This window comes from Calonectris borealis, chromosome 37 (genome assembly GCF_964195595.1).
Source record: "Calonectris borealis chromosome 37, bCalBor7.hap1.2, whole genome shotgun sequence".
In the NCBI taxonomy this organism is placed as follows: domain Eukaryota; kingdom Metazoa; phylum Chordata; class Aves; order Procellariiformes; family Procellariidae; genus Calonectris; species Calonectris borealis.
In genome coordinates this window covers 634397-648879 of record NC_134348.1, presented here as the reverse complement: position 1 = coordinate 648879, position 14483 = coordinate 634397, and the positions used below count along the sequence as shown (strand labels likewise).

General features: G+C 72.0%; 3 protein-coding genes across 3 annotated transcripts in view; all 3 read right to left on the bottom strand.

The window, feature by feature from the left end:
- Nucleotides 1-208: 208 nt before the first annotated feature.
- Nucleotides 209-6630, bottom strand: STIP1 (stress induced phosphoprotein 1). Its single transcript, XM_075135235.1, has 14 exons — nt 6556-6630; nt 5183-5392; nt 4965-5106; nt 3854-3995; nt 3145-3310; nt 2825-2951; nt 2646-2748; nt 2424-2544; nt 2254-2350; nt 2055-2179; nt 1723-1759; nt 1515-1618; nt 1240-1412; nt 209-432 (listed from the first exon to the last, which is right to left on the bottom strand). Exons 1-14 carry the CDS (start codon nt 6562-6564, stop codon nt 360-362), a joined length of 1629 nt encoding a protein of 542 aa, XP_074991336.1. The 5' UTR covers nt 6565-6630; the 3' UTR covers nt 209-359.
- Nucleotides 6594-11647, bottom strand: LOC142074493 (leucine-rich repeat transmembrane protein FLRT1-like). The gene is made up of 5 exons (XM_075135143.1): nt 11596-11647; nt 10057-10215; nt 8619-9765; nt 8369-8570; nt 6594-6890 (listed from the first exon to the last, which is right to left on the bottom strand). The coding sequence occupies exons 1-5, from the start codon at nt 11645-11647 to the stop codon at nt 6594-6596; spliced, it is 1857 nt and encodes a 618-aa protein (XP_074991244.1).
- A 432-nt stretch (nt 11648-12079) lies between these two features.
- Nucleotides 12080-14483, bottom strand: part of LOC142074492 (ubiquitin thioesterase OTUB1-like) — a 2759-nt gene continuing 355 nt past the window's right edge. The window contains exons 2-5 of the mRNA XM_075135142.1: nt 14299-14417; nt 13897-13981; nt 13603-13797; nt 12080-12476 (exon numbers count right to left, since the gene is read on the bottom strand). Of these exons, the coding sequence (XP_074991243.1) occupies nt 12279-12476; nt 13603-13797; nt 13897-13981; nt 14299-14417 (597 nt within the window). The 3' untranslated portion in view covers nt 12080-12278. The remainder of the gene's footprint in view (nt 12477-13602; nt 13798-13896; nt 13982-14298; nt 14418-14483) is intronic.

Below are 14483 nucleotides of genomic sequence, written 5' to 3'. Positions count from 1 at the left end.
ACCCCGGCGTTCGGGCCCCCCATTTCCCACTCCCCGGGGGGGGACCCAGGCATTCAGGCCCCCTATAACCCTCCCCACAGGGAACCCAGGTGTCTGGGCCCCCCAAACCCCCCCGAGGGGACACCCCCCCTTTCCAACCTCTGCCCCCCACATCTCCCCTTTTGGGGACCCCGGCGTTCGGGCCCCCCCCACAGAGGCTGGGCCTGGCAACTGCTCCGCTCTTTATTGGGGGTCGCGGCACCCCAAAACCGACACAAGATGGGGGGAGGGTGGGGGGGAGGGGCAGCACCCCCCAACCCCCCCCGGGACCCCCCCCACCCGCATCCCCAGGGGCTGGGGGGGGTCCCCAGGCGGGGACGTCACCGGATGGCGATCAGCCCCACATCCATCAGCTTCTGGATCTTCTGGGCGATGACGGGGTTCTTCAGGTGCCTGGGGGGGACAGGGGGGTCAGGGGGCACAGGGGGACCCCCGCGGCTGCAGGGGATACCAGGACAGGCAGAGGGACAAGGGGGGGGCTGTGGGGAGGTGGCCTGAGACACCCCCTGCTGCCCCCAACACATTGGGGACACCCCGAGACCCCTCCGATGCTTTGGGGACATGCCCCGAGATGTGGGGACCCCCTGTGACACCTCATGATGTCACGCTGTCCCCAACACGTCACGGGGTGCCAGGAGATGTCCCTGTCACGTCAGGCACAGCCTGTGACACCCGGTCGTGTCAGGGACACCTTCTGGCCTGTGACATGTTGGGGACGCCCTGTGACACCCCCCGACATTTCTGGGATACCCCGTGACACGTCGGGGACCCTCTGCCAGCTCCGGTGTCCCCATGAAGACTCGGTGAGCACCGTGGGGCAGCCGGTGTCACCCCGGGGAGGTGCTGGGGACCCCGGCGACACCTTGGGACACCTGGGGACCCCCTGCCAGCTCCAGGAGGGCTCTGGGTGTCCCGACGGCGAGTCGGCCATGGGGCGGCCGGTGACACTCCGTAACACCTCAGGGACCCCTCGGGGACAGTCGGGGATGCCCAGGGACAGTTAGGGACACCTTGGGGACAGCTGGGGACATCCTGGGGACCCCCTGCCAGCTCCAGGAGGGCTCCGGGTGTCCCCCTGAAGACTTGGCGAGTGCCACGGGGTGGCCGGTGACACTCCATAACACCTTGGGGACCCCCGGGGACGCCTCGGGGACAGTCGGGGACCCCTGGGGACAGTCGGGGACCCCCGGGGCCACTCACTCGCTGAGGGCCTGGGGGTCCTTCTGCATCTGCTCGAGGATGAGGCGCATGGCGGGGTCGCTCATGATCTGCTGCACCTCGGGGTCGGCCATGGCGCGGCGCTTCACCTCCTCGGGGGTGTCCTGCCGGTTGTACTGCGCCAGCAGGCACCGCTGGTAGCCCTCCCCCGCCTCCTGCGGGGACACGGGGAGGGGTCAGCGGGGCGGGGCAGGGCGGGGCAGGGCGGGGCAGGGCGGGGCAGGGCGGGGCAGGGCGGGGCAGGGCCTCCCCCTCACCTTACAGCTGGCGTCGAGGTCGAGGGCGCGCTGGTAGACGTCCATGGCCTTGCTGAAATCCTTCATGGCCTCCAGCGCCGCCGCCTTCCGGGTGTAGCCCTTGACTGCGGGCAGAGGGGGCGGGCGGGCAGAGGACCCCCAAACCCAGCCCCCCCGGCACCCCAAAACCAGCCCCCCCGGGTACCCCAAACCCAGCCCCCCCACTCACTGAAGGAAGGCTCCAGGCGGATGCACTCCTCGCAGTCCTGGGGGGGAAGCGGGGGGGGTCAGAGGCACCCCAAAACCCCCAAAGCAGCCCCCAGCACCCCCAAACCAGCCCCCCCCGGACCCCCAGCTCAGCCCTGCGCCCCCAAACCAGCCCCCCCGGACCCCCAGCTGAGCCGTGCACCCCCAAACCAGCCCCCCAGGACCACCAGCTCAGCCCTGCGCCCCCAAACCAGCCCCCCCGGACCCCCAGCTGAGCCGTGCACCCCCAAACCAGCTCCCTGCACCCCCACACCAGCCTGCGGGGAGCCCCAGCTGAGCCCTGCCCCCCCAAACCTTGAGGGCCAGGGGGAACTCGAGCAGCTTGGTGTAGCAGGCGGCGCGGTTGCTGTAGAGCCGAGCCTCGTGGGGGTTGCGGCGGATGGCCTCGCTGTAGTGCTTCATGGCCTGCGGGTAATCCCCTGGGGGGGCCCCGCCGCGGGGGGTCACCTGGGGTTTGGGGGGGCCCCTTCGCCCCCCCAGGACCCCCCCGTACCTCGCTGGAAACACTCGTTGCCTTTATTCTTTTCTTCCAGCGCCAGGTCGGGGTCGATGTACGCCAACCGCTCCTGCTCCTTTAAGATCTTCTCCGCCTGGGGCACCAAAATTTGGGGTTCAGGGGGGTCTGGGGGGGCTGCACCCCCTTTTCTGACCCCCCCAAATCACCTGCTGACACTTCTTGAGCACATCGGGCGTGCGATGCTCGGCTAACGACTTATTGTAGAAGTTGACGGCGTCTTTGTACCGCTCCTCCCGCAGGTACGAGTTCCCGATGCGAGCGTACGCCCTGCGGGGACCATTTTTGGGGTACGGGGGGAGGTCTGGGGGTGCTGGGGAGTGTGTACCCCCCCTTTTTTTTTTAACCCCCCCAAATCCCGCTGTCCTCACTTCGCGATCTGCCTGTAGTCCTCCCGGTTCTCCCGCCCCACCTCGATGGCTTTTTCACACAGCTCTCGGCAGCGGTTGTAGTCGCCCGTCTCGAAGTAGACGGCTGGGGGGGGGGAAAAGGGGTTCAGGGAGATTTTGGGGGTTCGGGGGATTTCGGGGGGGGTTTGGGGGTCACTCACCTGCTTGGTTGGTGACGTAGGTCATGTTGGTGGGGTCCAGCTCCTCGGCGCGGGTGTAGTGAGCCAGGGCGGTGGGGAACTCCTTCCGCTTGTAGGCGGCGTTGCCCAGCTCCTTCTCCCGCTGCGCCTGGGGTTTGGGGGGAACAGGTCACCCCAACCCCCCCCGCACCCCAAAACCTGCCCTAGACCCCCCTAGAACTCCTTCCCCTTGGAGGCAGCGTTGCCCAGCTCCTCCTCCTGCTGCGCCTGGGGGTCGGGGGGGCAGTCACCCCAAAGTGCCTCCCTGACCCCCCCCCCGGTTTTGGGGACCCCCCTCTCACCTCCTTCTTGTTTTCGGGGAGCTCCTGGGGCGGGGGGGGCTGGGCGGGGGGCTGGGGGGGGGGCGGGGGAGGAGGGGAAGGGGCCTCCTCCTCCTCCTCGGCCCCGCTCAGGTCCACCCCCAGCAGCACGCTCAGGGTCGTCATCACCCGGGGGTCCTGCAGCTTCCTGGGGGGACGGGGGGGGGTTGGGGGGGCTACACCCCAAATCTGCACCCCAATCCCCCCCAGGGGGGACTCGGTGCCCCCAGATTTGCCCTGACACCCGCCAGCACCCCAAAACCGGCCGTAAGCTGCCCCAGCACACAAAGAGTCAGGGGAAGCCCCCCAGCACCCCAAAAACTGCCCTGAAGCCCCAAACCTGCTGTATGGCCACCCCAGCCCCCCAAAACCTACGCCTAACCCCCTCAGCCCCCCAAAATCAGCCCTAAACCCCCCACTCCTGCCCCAATGCCCCCCAGCCCCCCAAAACCTGCCCCTAAACCCCCCGAGCCCCCCCAAATCAGCCCTAAACTCCCCAACTCCCATCCCAATGCCCCCCCAGCCCCCCAAAACCAGCTCTAAACCCCCCAACTCCTGCCCCAATGCCCCCCAGCCCCCCAAAACCTGCCCCTAAACCCCCCCAAATCAGCCCTAAACCCCCCAACTCCTGCCCCAATGCCCGCCAGCCCCCCAAAACCCGCCCAAAGCCCCCCCGGCCCCCCTCACTGACGTGCCCAGCTGGGCCGGGTGGCTGCGCAGCTGCTCCAGCAGCCGCCGGTACTCGGGGTCCCCCAGCAGCGCCCGGGTTCGGGGGTCCCCCTCCAGCCGCCCGTACAGGTCCGGCACGCTGAAGGGGTTCAGCAGCTTCCGCTCTGAGGGGAGGGACAGGGGGGTGTCAGGGACCCCCCCAAACCCCCTTGTACCCTCCTTGGGGACCCCAGACCCTCTCAGGAACGCCAAAACCCCTCAGAGCCCCCTAAAACCTCTCAGGGACCCCCCTGGACCAACTCTGGGACCCCAAAACCCCTCAGGGCCCTCAAAACCCCTCGCATGGAGCCCCCCAGCCTCATTCTGGGACCCCAAAATCTCTCCACACCTCCTTCCAGGGACCCCAAGCCACCTCAGAGCCCCCTAAAACCTCTCAGGGACCTCCCTGGACCAGCCCTGGGACCCCAAACCCCTTCCCTGGGACCCCAAAACATCTCAGAGTCCCCAAAACCCCCCACAGGGACCCCCCTGGCCTCATTCAGAGACCCCAAAATCTCTCAGCCCCCCCCCCCGACCCACTCTGGCACCCCAAAACCTCTCCACACCCCCTTCCAGGGACACCAAACCCCCTCAGAGCCCCCTAAAACCTCTCAGGGACCCCCCTGGACCAACTCTGGGACCCCAAAACCCCTCGCAGGGATGCCCCCAGCCCCATTCTGGGACCCCAAAATCTCTCCACACCCCCTTCCTGGGACCCCAAACCCCCTCAGAGCCCCCTAAAACCTCTCAGGGACCCTCCTGGACCAACTCTGGTACCCCAAACCCCTTCCCTGGGCCCCCAAAACCCTTCAGGGCCCCCAAAACCCCTCACAGGGACGCCCCCAGCCTCACTCTGGGAACCCAAAGCCTCTCCACACCCCCTTCCTGGACCCCCAAACGCCCTCAGAGCCCCCTAAAACCTCTCAGGGACCCCCCTGGACTAACTCTGGGACCCCAAAACCTCTCAGGGCCTCCCAGGCCCATCTGGGACCACCAAGCAGCCCCCGAAGCTGGGCATCCACCCTCCTCAGCCCCCCCTTTCCCAGGCCCACCCCCCTCCCCGGCCCCTGTAGCCCCCCGAATCCCCCCCGTACCGGCCAGCCGTGCCTCCACCCCCCTCAGCCCCTCCTTCAGCTGCGCGTTGCCCGGTTCGTGCTTCAGCCCCTCCTCGTACGCCGCCTTGGCCTCCTCGAAGCGATGCAGGAACTCCAGCGCCGCCGCCTTGCGCGAGTAGCCCTGGGCGGGGGGTGGGACGCAAGGTGAGCCCCCCGGGGCCGACGCGGGGCACCCGTGGGTGCTCCCCCCCACCCACCTTGGCCCAGTCGGGGCGCAGCTCGAGGGTGCGGCAGGCGTCGGCCAGGGCGCGGGCGTAGTCGCCCTGACGGGCGTAGGCGGCCGAGCGGTTGCTGAAGAGGACGTGGTTGCGGCCGTCCAGGGCGATGGCGGCCGTGTAGTGGCGCAGGGCCCCCCCCACGTCCCCCGCCGCCAGCGCCCGGTTCCCCCGCTCCTTCAGCTCCTGTGCCTGTGGGGGGGGGGGAGGAGGAGGAGGAGGGGAAGAAGATGAAGGGCCCCGAGGAGGAAGGAGGTGTGAAGAAGAGGAGGGGCACGAGGAGGAGGAAGGTGTGAGGGAGGGGAAGGGCCGTGAGGAAGACGAAGGGGCACGAGGAGGAGGAAGGCGTGAGGGAGAGGAAGAGGAGGGGGCAAGGAAGAGGAGAAGGGGTACGAGGAGGAGGGAGGTGCGAGGAACGAGAGGCGCGAGGAAGAGCAAAGGGTGTGAGGAAGAGGAGGGGCACGAACAAGGAGCAGAGAAGAGGAGAAGGGGCAAGGAAGAGGAGGGGGGACGAAGAAGGGAAGGGGAGAAAGGTGGCAGGAAGACGAAGGGCCACGAGGAGGAGAAAGGTGCGATGAAGAGAAGGCCGGGGGGCACGGGGAGGAAGATGCGAGGAAGAGGAAGGTGTAAGAAAGAGAAGGGACACGCGGAAAACGTGGAGGAGCACGAGGAAGATGAAGGTGCGAAGAAGAGGATGAGAAAGGTGGGGGGCCACGAGGAGGAGGGTGCGAGGAAGACGAGGGGCACGAGGAAGAAGAGGGGCGTGAGGAAGGCAAGGGAGCGCAGGGAGGGAAAGAGGCGTGAGGAGGAGGAAGGTGGGAGGAAGGCGAAGGAGCACAACAGGGATGAAGGTGCGAGGGAGAGGAGGGTGGGGGGCACGGGGGATCGGGGTGAGGAAGAGGAGGGTGGGGGGCACGGGGGAGTGAGGAAGAGGAGGAGGATATCAGGAAGACAAAGGGGGCTCCCAGGGACCCCAACCCCCCCCAAAGCCCCCCCCCGCCCGCTCCGGGACCCCAGACACCCTCAGGAACCCCCCGACCCCCTCTCCGCGCCCCCCAGGCCCCCTCAGCGTCCCCCCAGACCCCCTGGCCCCGCTCCGTGATCCCAGCGCCCCTCGGGGCTCTCCAAGATCCCCCTGGGCGCCCCCAGGCCCCGCGCTCCACCCCCCGGCCCCTCAGGGACCCCCCAGGGCCCTCGAAACCACCCAGAACCCCTCAGGGACCCCCGGTCCCCCGGCAGTGCCCGCCCAGCTCCGCTCCGGGCCCCCTCGGAGCCTCCCCCGGCCCCGCTCCGGCACCCCGAGTCCCCGAGGGGAGCCCGTGGCCCACCCCAGGCCCCCCCAGCCCCGCGCCCACCTCCTCCATGGCGGCCCGGCCCCGCTCCGCTCCCGCCGCTAACGCGCCGCCTTCTGGAAGCTGCTAGAAGCCTCGCGCCCCGCCCACCCGCGCCCCATTGGCCGTCGGCCCCGCCCGACCGCCCCCGCTCGCACTTCCATTGGCTGTCGGCTGCGGTCCCGCCTTCCCACTGGCCGACGGGGAAAGCGGTGCCCGCCTCCCTCCAGCCCCGCCTCCCCGCCGGAAGCCCGCTGCAGGGCCCGCCCCCGCGCGTCGATTGGCCGCGACGGCCGGCGCTGGCCCTCCATTGGCGGGGCCCCTCTCTCCCTTCTGGAATTTTCCACCTCTTCCATTGGCTGCACGAGGTGCCAATCAAGGGGGAGGGGTGGGGGTGGTGAGGCGGAAGTGCGCCGCCTGGCGGCGCGGAGGCCTCGCTGCCACACGCGTCTCCCGGGGAGGGGGGGCGAGGGGCGGGGCTTGCACCGAGGGGGCGGGGCTTGCACCGAGAGGGGCGGAGCGTGCACCAGGGAGGCGGGGCTTGCACAGGGGACCCCCAGACCGATCGTGGGGGAAGGGGCGGGGGGTTCGGGGCCCTCCCCACCCCCCCCGGAGCGCGTGCTGGGGGAGGGGCCGGGCGCCCACGGGAGGGGGGGCACACGTGTGACCTTGTCGTGACCCTGGCGCGACCCCCTGCGTGACCTTCCCACGACCCCCATGGGACCCTCCTCCCACCTGAGCCCTCGTGCGAGGCCTTGTGCCCCCCGCGACCCCCCGACCCCCCGTGACCCTGTGTGCGAGGCCTTGCGCACCCCTCCCCCCCATCCCCCTTGCACACGCGTGTGCATCCCCCCTCCCCCCCCGGGGGCCGCAGGCGTCCGGGAAAGAGGCGCCGGCGGGAAAAGGAGCCGCTGGGTTTATTGGGGGGGAGGGGGACGGGGGGGGAGGGGCGCCCTTCGGCCCTTGCAGGTCGAATTTTCCTGATTTTGGTCCTTTTGCCCCAATTCCAACGGCTGGGGCGGGGGGAGGGGTGAAGGCACCTCGCGGGGGGGGGAGGGGGGGCATTTCGATGGGCGCAGACCCCCCCGAAGCCGCGCGGGGGTGGGGTGGGGGGGGAGGGGTGACCCCTGGGTCTCCCCACACCCCCACCTACCCCACCCCCCGTCTCTCGTCCGGGGTCCTCGGGGGGGGGGCGGGGGGGTCCCGGCTCCCCCCAACCCCTTCCTGCCCCAAATCCGCCTTTCCTCCCCCCGAAAGCAGCGGCGCCGAAAAAACACCTTAAAAAAAGCCAAAATGCCCCAAAACGGGAGGTGGGGGAGGGGCAGGGGGACCCCTCCTCCCCCAAACCCCAGGGGGATCCCCCCAAAATGTCCTCAAAACGGGGGGGGGGGGCCCCCGCCGTATCCCCAGGGGGGGTCCCCAACATGGCGGGGGGTCCCAGAAAGAGGGGCCCCCCTCCCCCTCAGGACCCCGCGCCCCCTCCCCCACCGTGGGGCACCCGCCCCCCCCGGTACCCCCGAGCGGCGGGGGGGGGCAGCGGCGGGGGAGGGGGCGGCGGAGGAAGGGGGGGGAAGACGGTGCGGATGCCGCCCTCCTCGGGAGGCCGCAGGGGTCTCAGGGGCAGCCCCCCCCCCCCGAGTTTGGGGGGCGGCGGGGGAGCCCCGCCTGCCCCCCCCCTCCTCCTCCTCCTCCACCACCCCCCCAAGACCCCCAGGACCACCCCGGCCGCCGCCACCGCCGCCCCCCCCGCCGCCGCCGCCGGAGGGAGCGCGGGGGGGGCGTCCCTCGGCGGGGGGGGTCCCGGCGAGGCGGGGGGGGTCTCGGCGCCGGCGCGAGCCTGGGCGCAAAGCGGGGGGGTGGGGGCGCCGGGGGGGTCGAGGGCGGACAGGCAGACGCGGTACGCGGCGCGCGGCTGCAACGCCGTCACCACGTACTCCCCCCGCTCCCCCCGCACCAGCGTCTCCGTCACCGCCCCCCCCCCCGGCCGCAACCAGCTCAACCGTAAGGACGCGCCGGGCGGGGCCGGGGGCCACCGCACCCTCAGAGACCCCCCCGGCGCCGCCTGCACCCACAGCCCCCCCCCCGGCGCCGCCGCCGCCGCCGTTCCCGGCGCCGCCGCCATGACGCCCGGCGAGGCCGCCGCGCCGCCGGGCGCCGCCGCCATGACGCCGGGCGAGGCCGCCGCTCCGCCCGTCGCGGCGGGGGGCTCGCAGGCGTCCATCTCCCCCCGCAGGTCCCCCACCGCCAGCCCCCGCAACCGCGCCGGCGCCTGGCACAGCAGCCCCTTGACCTCCAGCCCCCGCGGCGCCCGCCGGCGCAGCCAGTCCCGCAGCCAGGCCAGGTTGCAGCCGCAGAACCAGGGGTTGTTGCGCAGCCCCAGGTGGCTCAAGCTCCCCAGGTCGTCGAAGAGCCCCCGCGGCAGCGTCGTCAGGTTGTTGTCCGAGAGGTCCAACCGCTCCAGCGCCCGCATCCGCGCCAGGGCGCCGGCGGGGACGTGGCTGATGGCGTTGGCGGCCAAGGAGAGGCGGCGCAGGCGGGCGCGGGGCAGGTTGGCCGGCGGCGCCGCCAGGGCGTTGCGACCCAGCGAGAGCTCGCTGAGGTTGCCCAGGCGGCTGAAGGTGTCGTCCGCCATGCGCTGGTTGGCCAGGAGGTTCCCGTCCAGCACCAGCCGCCGCAGCGCCGGCAGCCCCTCGAAGGCGCGGAGGGGGATGGTGTGGATGCGGTTGTCGTCCAGCCGCAGCTCCTCCAGCGCCGGCGGTAATCCCGAGGGAACGCTGCTGAGGTGATTCCGGGATAAAAAAAGCAACCGCAAACGACGGTTTTCGGCAAAGGCGTCCTCCTCGATGCCGGCGGCCGAGACCGAGTTGTCGTCCAGGTGCAGGCGCTCCAGCAGCGGCGCCCGCGCCAGCGCCCGCCGGCACAGCCCGCGGACGTTGTTCTCCTGCAGGTGCAGCTCCCGCAGCGCCGGCGGCAAATACGCCGGCAGCTGCTCCAAGGCGTTGGCGTAGAGGTACAGGACCTTGAGCGCCGACAGGTGACCCAGGCGCGCCGGGATGCCGGCGTCGCCGATCCGGTTGTTTTGGAGGAAGAGGGTGGTAGCGCCGGGGGGGAGGCCCTCGGGAACGGCCGTCAAACCCCGGTCGTTGCAGTAGACGCGGCCGCCGGCGCAGCGGCAGACGGCGGGACAGGCGGCGGCGGCGGCGGTGACGGTGACGACGGTGACAGCGGTCAGGAGGGGGGGAAGGAAAGGGGGGGGGCCGCCCCCCCGAAGGGCGGCCAGGGCCAAGGCCGTCAGGGCCCAGGTGGGGGGAGGGAGGGGGAGGAGGAGGAGGAGGAGGGGGGGAGGGGGGGCCATGGGGGGAGGGGGGGTCCTGTGGGGGGGGAGGGGAGGCAGGTGAGGGGGGGGCGGCAGGGGACCCCGGTGTCCGGGTGCTGCCCCCCCCGACCCCACATAGGGGGCAGGGACCCCCCAGCCCTCCCCCCATAGGGGACCCCACGTCCAGGCGGGGGGGGGCAGGGCCCTACCTGCCCACGGCGGCCCCCGGTCCTGGGGCGAGGGGTCGTGGGGCGAGGGGTCCTCGTGCGAGGGGTCCTCGTGCGAGGGGTCCCGGTGCGAGGGGTCCCGGGGCGAGGCCGCTGCTACCGGCTCGGGCGCTCCATGGCCCCCCCCCGCCGGGGGGGCCGCTGGGGGGAGGAGGGGCCGTGAGCCGAGGGGTCCTCGTGCGACACGAGCCCCTTGTGCGACGCCCTCGTGCAACACCTGCGGCAGGGCCTCCGCCCTTCCCCTCTCCCGGGTGCTAATTACCAGCGCCGCTAACGAACCGCCCTTCGTTAGCGGCAGCTCGTTAGGGGACCCCCCCGGGACCCTCGTGCCCCTGGGGTCGCCCTTGCGTCAGCCCCGGCCTTGCACGAGGCCTCGCACGAGGGTCACGTGACCTGTCCCCCAGGAGGGGACCCAGGCGTCGGGGCGATGCCCCCCCACCTCAGCCCCCCCCAGCCCCCCCACCCCCCCTCAGCCCCTCCCCCCCCACCCCGGACACCCGGGTCCCTCCCCCCGGCCGGAGCATCCCTGCGTGCTGGGGAGGGAGGGGGGATTTGGGGGGCTCTGGGGGGGGTGGGGCGGTCAGGGAGGTTTTGGGGGGCCCGGGGGGGTCTCATGGAGGGGGGGGAGGGTCGCTTCCCCGGACGCCTGGGCCCCTCCCCCCAGGCTGGAGCATCCCTGGGTACCGGGGGGGGAGTTTAGAGGGGTTTGGGGGGTTCGGGGAGGGGAGTCGGGGGGGTCTCATGGAGGGGGGGTCAGGCCCCCGGACGCCTGGGTCCCTTCCCCTCCCCCCCCCGACGCCTGGGCCCCTCCCCCCCGGCTGGAGCATCCCTGGGTGCTGGGGGGGGGCGGAGGGATTTGGCGGGCTCCGGGGGGGCTTGGGGGGATTTGGAGGGGTCGGGGGGGTCTCATGGGGGGGGTCAGGCTCCCGGACGCCTGGGTCCTTTCCCCTCTCCCCCTCCCGGACGCCTGGGCCCCTCCCCCCGGCTGGAGCATCCCTGGGTACCGCGGGGGGGGGGAGGGCGGTTTTGGGGGGCTCCGGGGGTGGTCAGGGGGATTCGGGGGGGTCTCATGGAGGAGGGGGTCGCTCCGGTTGTACCGGGAGGGGGGATGGGCCGAGCTCCCGGCCGCCTCGGTCCCTCCCCCGGGCTGGAGCATCCCCGGCTGGCGGGGGGGGGTGGTGGGGATGCGGGGGGGGGATGGGGGGCGGTTTTGGGGGGTCCCGAGGGGCTGGGGGGCGGAGGGGGCCCTTACCGGGGTCGGTACCGGCCGGCGCGGTCGGGCCCGGTGCTGGCGGCGGCGGCTGCGGGCGTGGGAAGGCGGCGGGGGGGGGGGGGGGGGGGGGGGGAGCGCCGCCTCCCGGTGCGCGGGGACCGGGGGGGGGGGGCGGAGGGGGGGTGGTAATCGCGGGGTGGGGGGGTGGAATCCGTGGGGGGTGTAAATCCGGAGGGAGGTCGGGGCTAAGAGTCCCCTCCCCCGCCCGACGCCGGGGTCTCGGAGGGGGTGGTGGTGGGGGGGGCCACTTGCACGAGGGCTCGCCCCCTCGTGCACCCCCTCGCGCGAGGGGACCCCCATCCCCCAGGTGCCCCCCCCGGACCCCTAATTGCCCCCTAAGTGGGTCCCAACTGCCCCTCCCTCCACCCCCCAACTGCCCCAGGGGCGCCCCAAGGGCCCCCCAGATGCCAAACTGCCCCCCCCGGACCCCAAGTGCCCCCCCCAAGGGGTCCCAACTGCCCCCCGGGCCCCCAACATCCTCCCTCCACCCTCCAACTGCCCCCCCGCCCCCCAACTGCCCCTTCCCAGCCCCCCAGTGCCCCCCTGCCCCCCAAGCACCCCCTCCCACCCCCCCAACTGCCCCCTCCCACCCCCCCAACTGCCCCCTTGCCCCCTTCCAGCCCCCCAACTGCCCCTTCCCAGCCCTCCAAGTGCCCCTCAGCCCCCCAACTTCCCCCTAGCCCTCCCCCCCATGACCCTCCCCCCTAAATAAACGCGCACAGGGAGTGGGGCTGCGTCTTTATTGGGGGGGGCGGCGCGTGCGAGGCCGCACGAGGGCTCGTGCGAGGGTCGCCGAGGGCCCGCGGGGACCACGCCGCCGGCGCCGGGCGAGGCGAGGCCGGGCGAGGCCCCGCGCAAAGCCCCGGGAGGCGGCGGCGGGGCCGTGCGAGGCGCCGCCGGGCCGGTGCGAGGCCTGGTGCGAGGCGGGGGCTCACTTGTAGAGGATGTCGTAGTGGCCGGGGCGGTAGAGGAGGCAGACGCGGGGCTGGGAGCCCTCGGGGAAGACGTGGGGGTTGGTGGCGCCGCCCTCCCCCCGGTCCATGTACTCCACCAGGATGGAGACGTGCAAGGCTCGTGCCAGCGCGATGATGTGGATGTGGTCGCTCTCCTTGCACATGGGTTCCACCTCCTGCAAGAGGAAAAAGGGGGGGTGGGGGGGTGGGCGAGGGGCGCGAGAGGGCGCCGGGGGCGTGCGAGGGCACGTGGAGGCCGTGCGAGGGCACGTGGAGGCCGTGCGAGGGCGGCACAGGGCCATGCGAAGCTGCGCGAGGGACGCATGTGAATGAGTGGGGGCCGTGCAAGGGCGACTGGGGGCTGCAAAAGGCCGTGCAAGGGTGTGCAAGGCCGTGCGAGGGTGGCACGGGGCTGCGCAAAGCTGCGCGAGGGACGTGCGTGGATGAGCGGAGGCCGTGCGAGGGCGTGCAAGGACCGTTGGAGGCCGCGCAAAGCCGTGCAAGGGCTGTGTGAGGGTTGTGCAAGGCCGTGCGAAGGTCGTGCAAGGCCGTGTGAGGGTCGTGCAAGGGCAGCTGGAGGCTGCCAAAGGCCGTGTGACAGCAGCGCGGGGCCGTGCAAACCCGCGGAGGGCCGTGCAAGGGCCACGGGAGGCTGCGCGAAGGCCGTTAGGGAACACAAGAGCTGTGCAAGGGCAGCGCGAGGTTGTGCAAGGGCGTGCAAGGGCCATTGGAGGCCGTGCAAGGCCGCGTGATGCCACACAAGGGCCACAAGAGACCGTGCGAGGGCCCCGTGAAGCCGCATGAGGCGGCTGGGAGGTGGCGCGAGACCCGTGCGAGGGCAGCGTGAGGCCGTGCGAGGCTCGTGCGAGGCCGTGCGAGGGCAGTTTGAGGCCACGTGAGTTCGCGCGAGGCTGCGAGACCCCTCGCGAAGGCCACGGGAGACCCCGCAGGGACCGCGGGGGCTGGAGGGGGGGGCTGGGAGCCCCGTGCGAGGCCGTGCAAATCCGTGCAAGACGCCACGCACGGGCCGCGGGAGAGGACGGGGTGAAGCCACGTGAGGGTGCGGGGAAGTGGGGGGAGCCTATAGCGGTATTAGGGTGCTATAGGGGACCTGAAGGGGGGTGCTGGGGGGACCTATGAGAGTACTGGGGTGCTCTGGCGGAGACTGGGGCGCTGTGAGCGGGCCTGTGGGGGGCATTGGGGGGCTGCAGGGGATATTGAGGTGCTTGGGGGGGCTATGGGGGTACTGGGGTGCTATAGGGGGTGTGCTGTAGGGCTCTGAGGCCCGTGTGAGGCCCTGACCTGCTGGCAGAACTCCTTGATGCTGCGGCCGCCCTCCAGGAACTGCTCGAAGAAGCGGCGGTGGCGCTGGAGGCAGCCGGAGGTCAGCAGGCGCAGGTAGACCACCAGGTAGTCGGAGGTGCTGGGCTCGTTGAAGGCCGCCAGCAGCTCCGGCAGCGGCACGCGGCGCTCCACCCGCTCGATCAGCTCCATGAACTGCGGGGACACGCGTGGCGGGGGACACGCGTGGGGTTACGTGCACCGTACGGGGGCACAGGCAGGGTCACACGCGCCACGTCCCCCCCGTGTCCCCACCGTGTTGTGGAAGTCCTCGATGGTGAACTCGGTGAATCCCTGCGCCACCAGCTCCTCCTTGCTGCGGGCGGAGACCTCCTTGAACCTGGCAGGGACGCAGCGGTTGGGGGGGGACTGGGCAAGGAGACCCAGGGGGCTCGGGGGGGGACACCCAGGGGGGATCCCGGCACCCCAGGGGGACAAAGAGGGACCCAGAGGACTCGGTTGGGGGCGCCGGGGAGGACAGGGGGACACCCAGGTGTTCGGGGGGGGACACCCAGGCGTCGGGGGGACACACCCAGGTGTTCGGAGGGGGACACCCAGGCGTTCGGGGGGGGACACCCAGGCGTTCGGGGGGGGGACAGGGGGACACCCAGGCGTTCGGGGGGGGACACCCAGGCGCGGGGTCCCGGGCGGGCGCACCGCTGCAGCTCCTGGCCGTCCTCCAGCAGAGCCTCCAGGTGGGCGAAGCCGAAGGCTCGGTAGAAGCAGTTCCCGTCCGGCCGCGTCTTCCGGATGTAGGAATACTTCTGGAGCAGGTCCTGGGGGGCGGGGGGACGGGGGGACACCCCCAGGGCAGAAGGACACCCCGGGGGGCATCCCAGGGG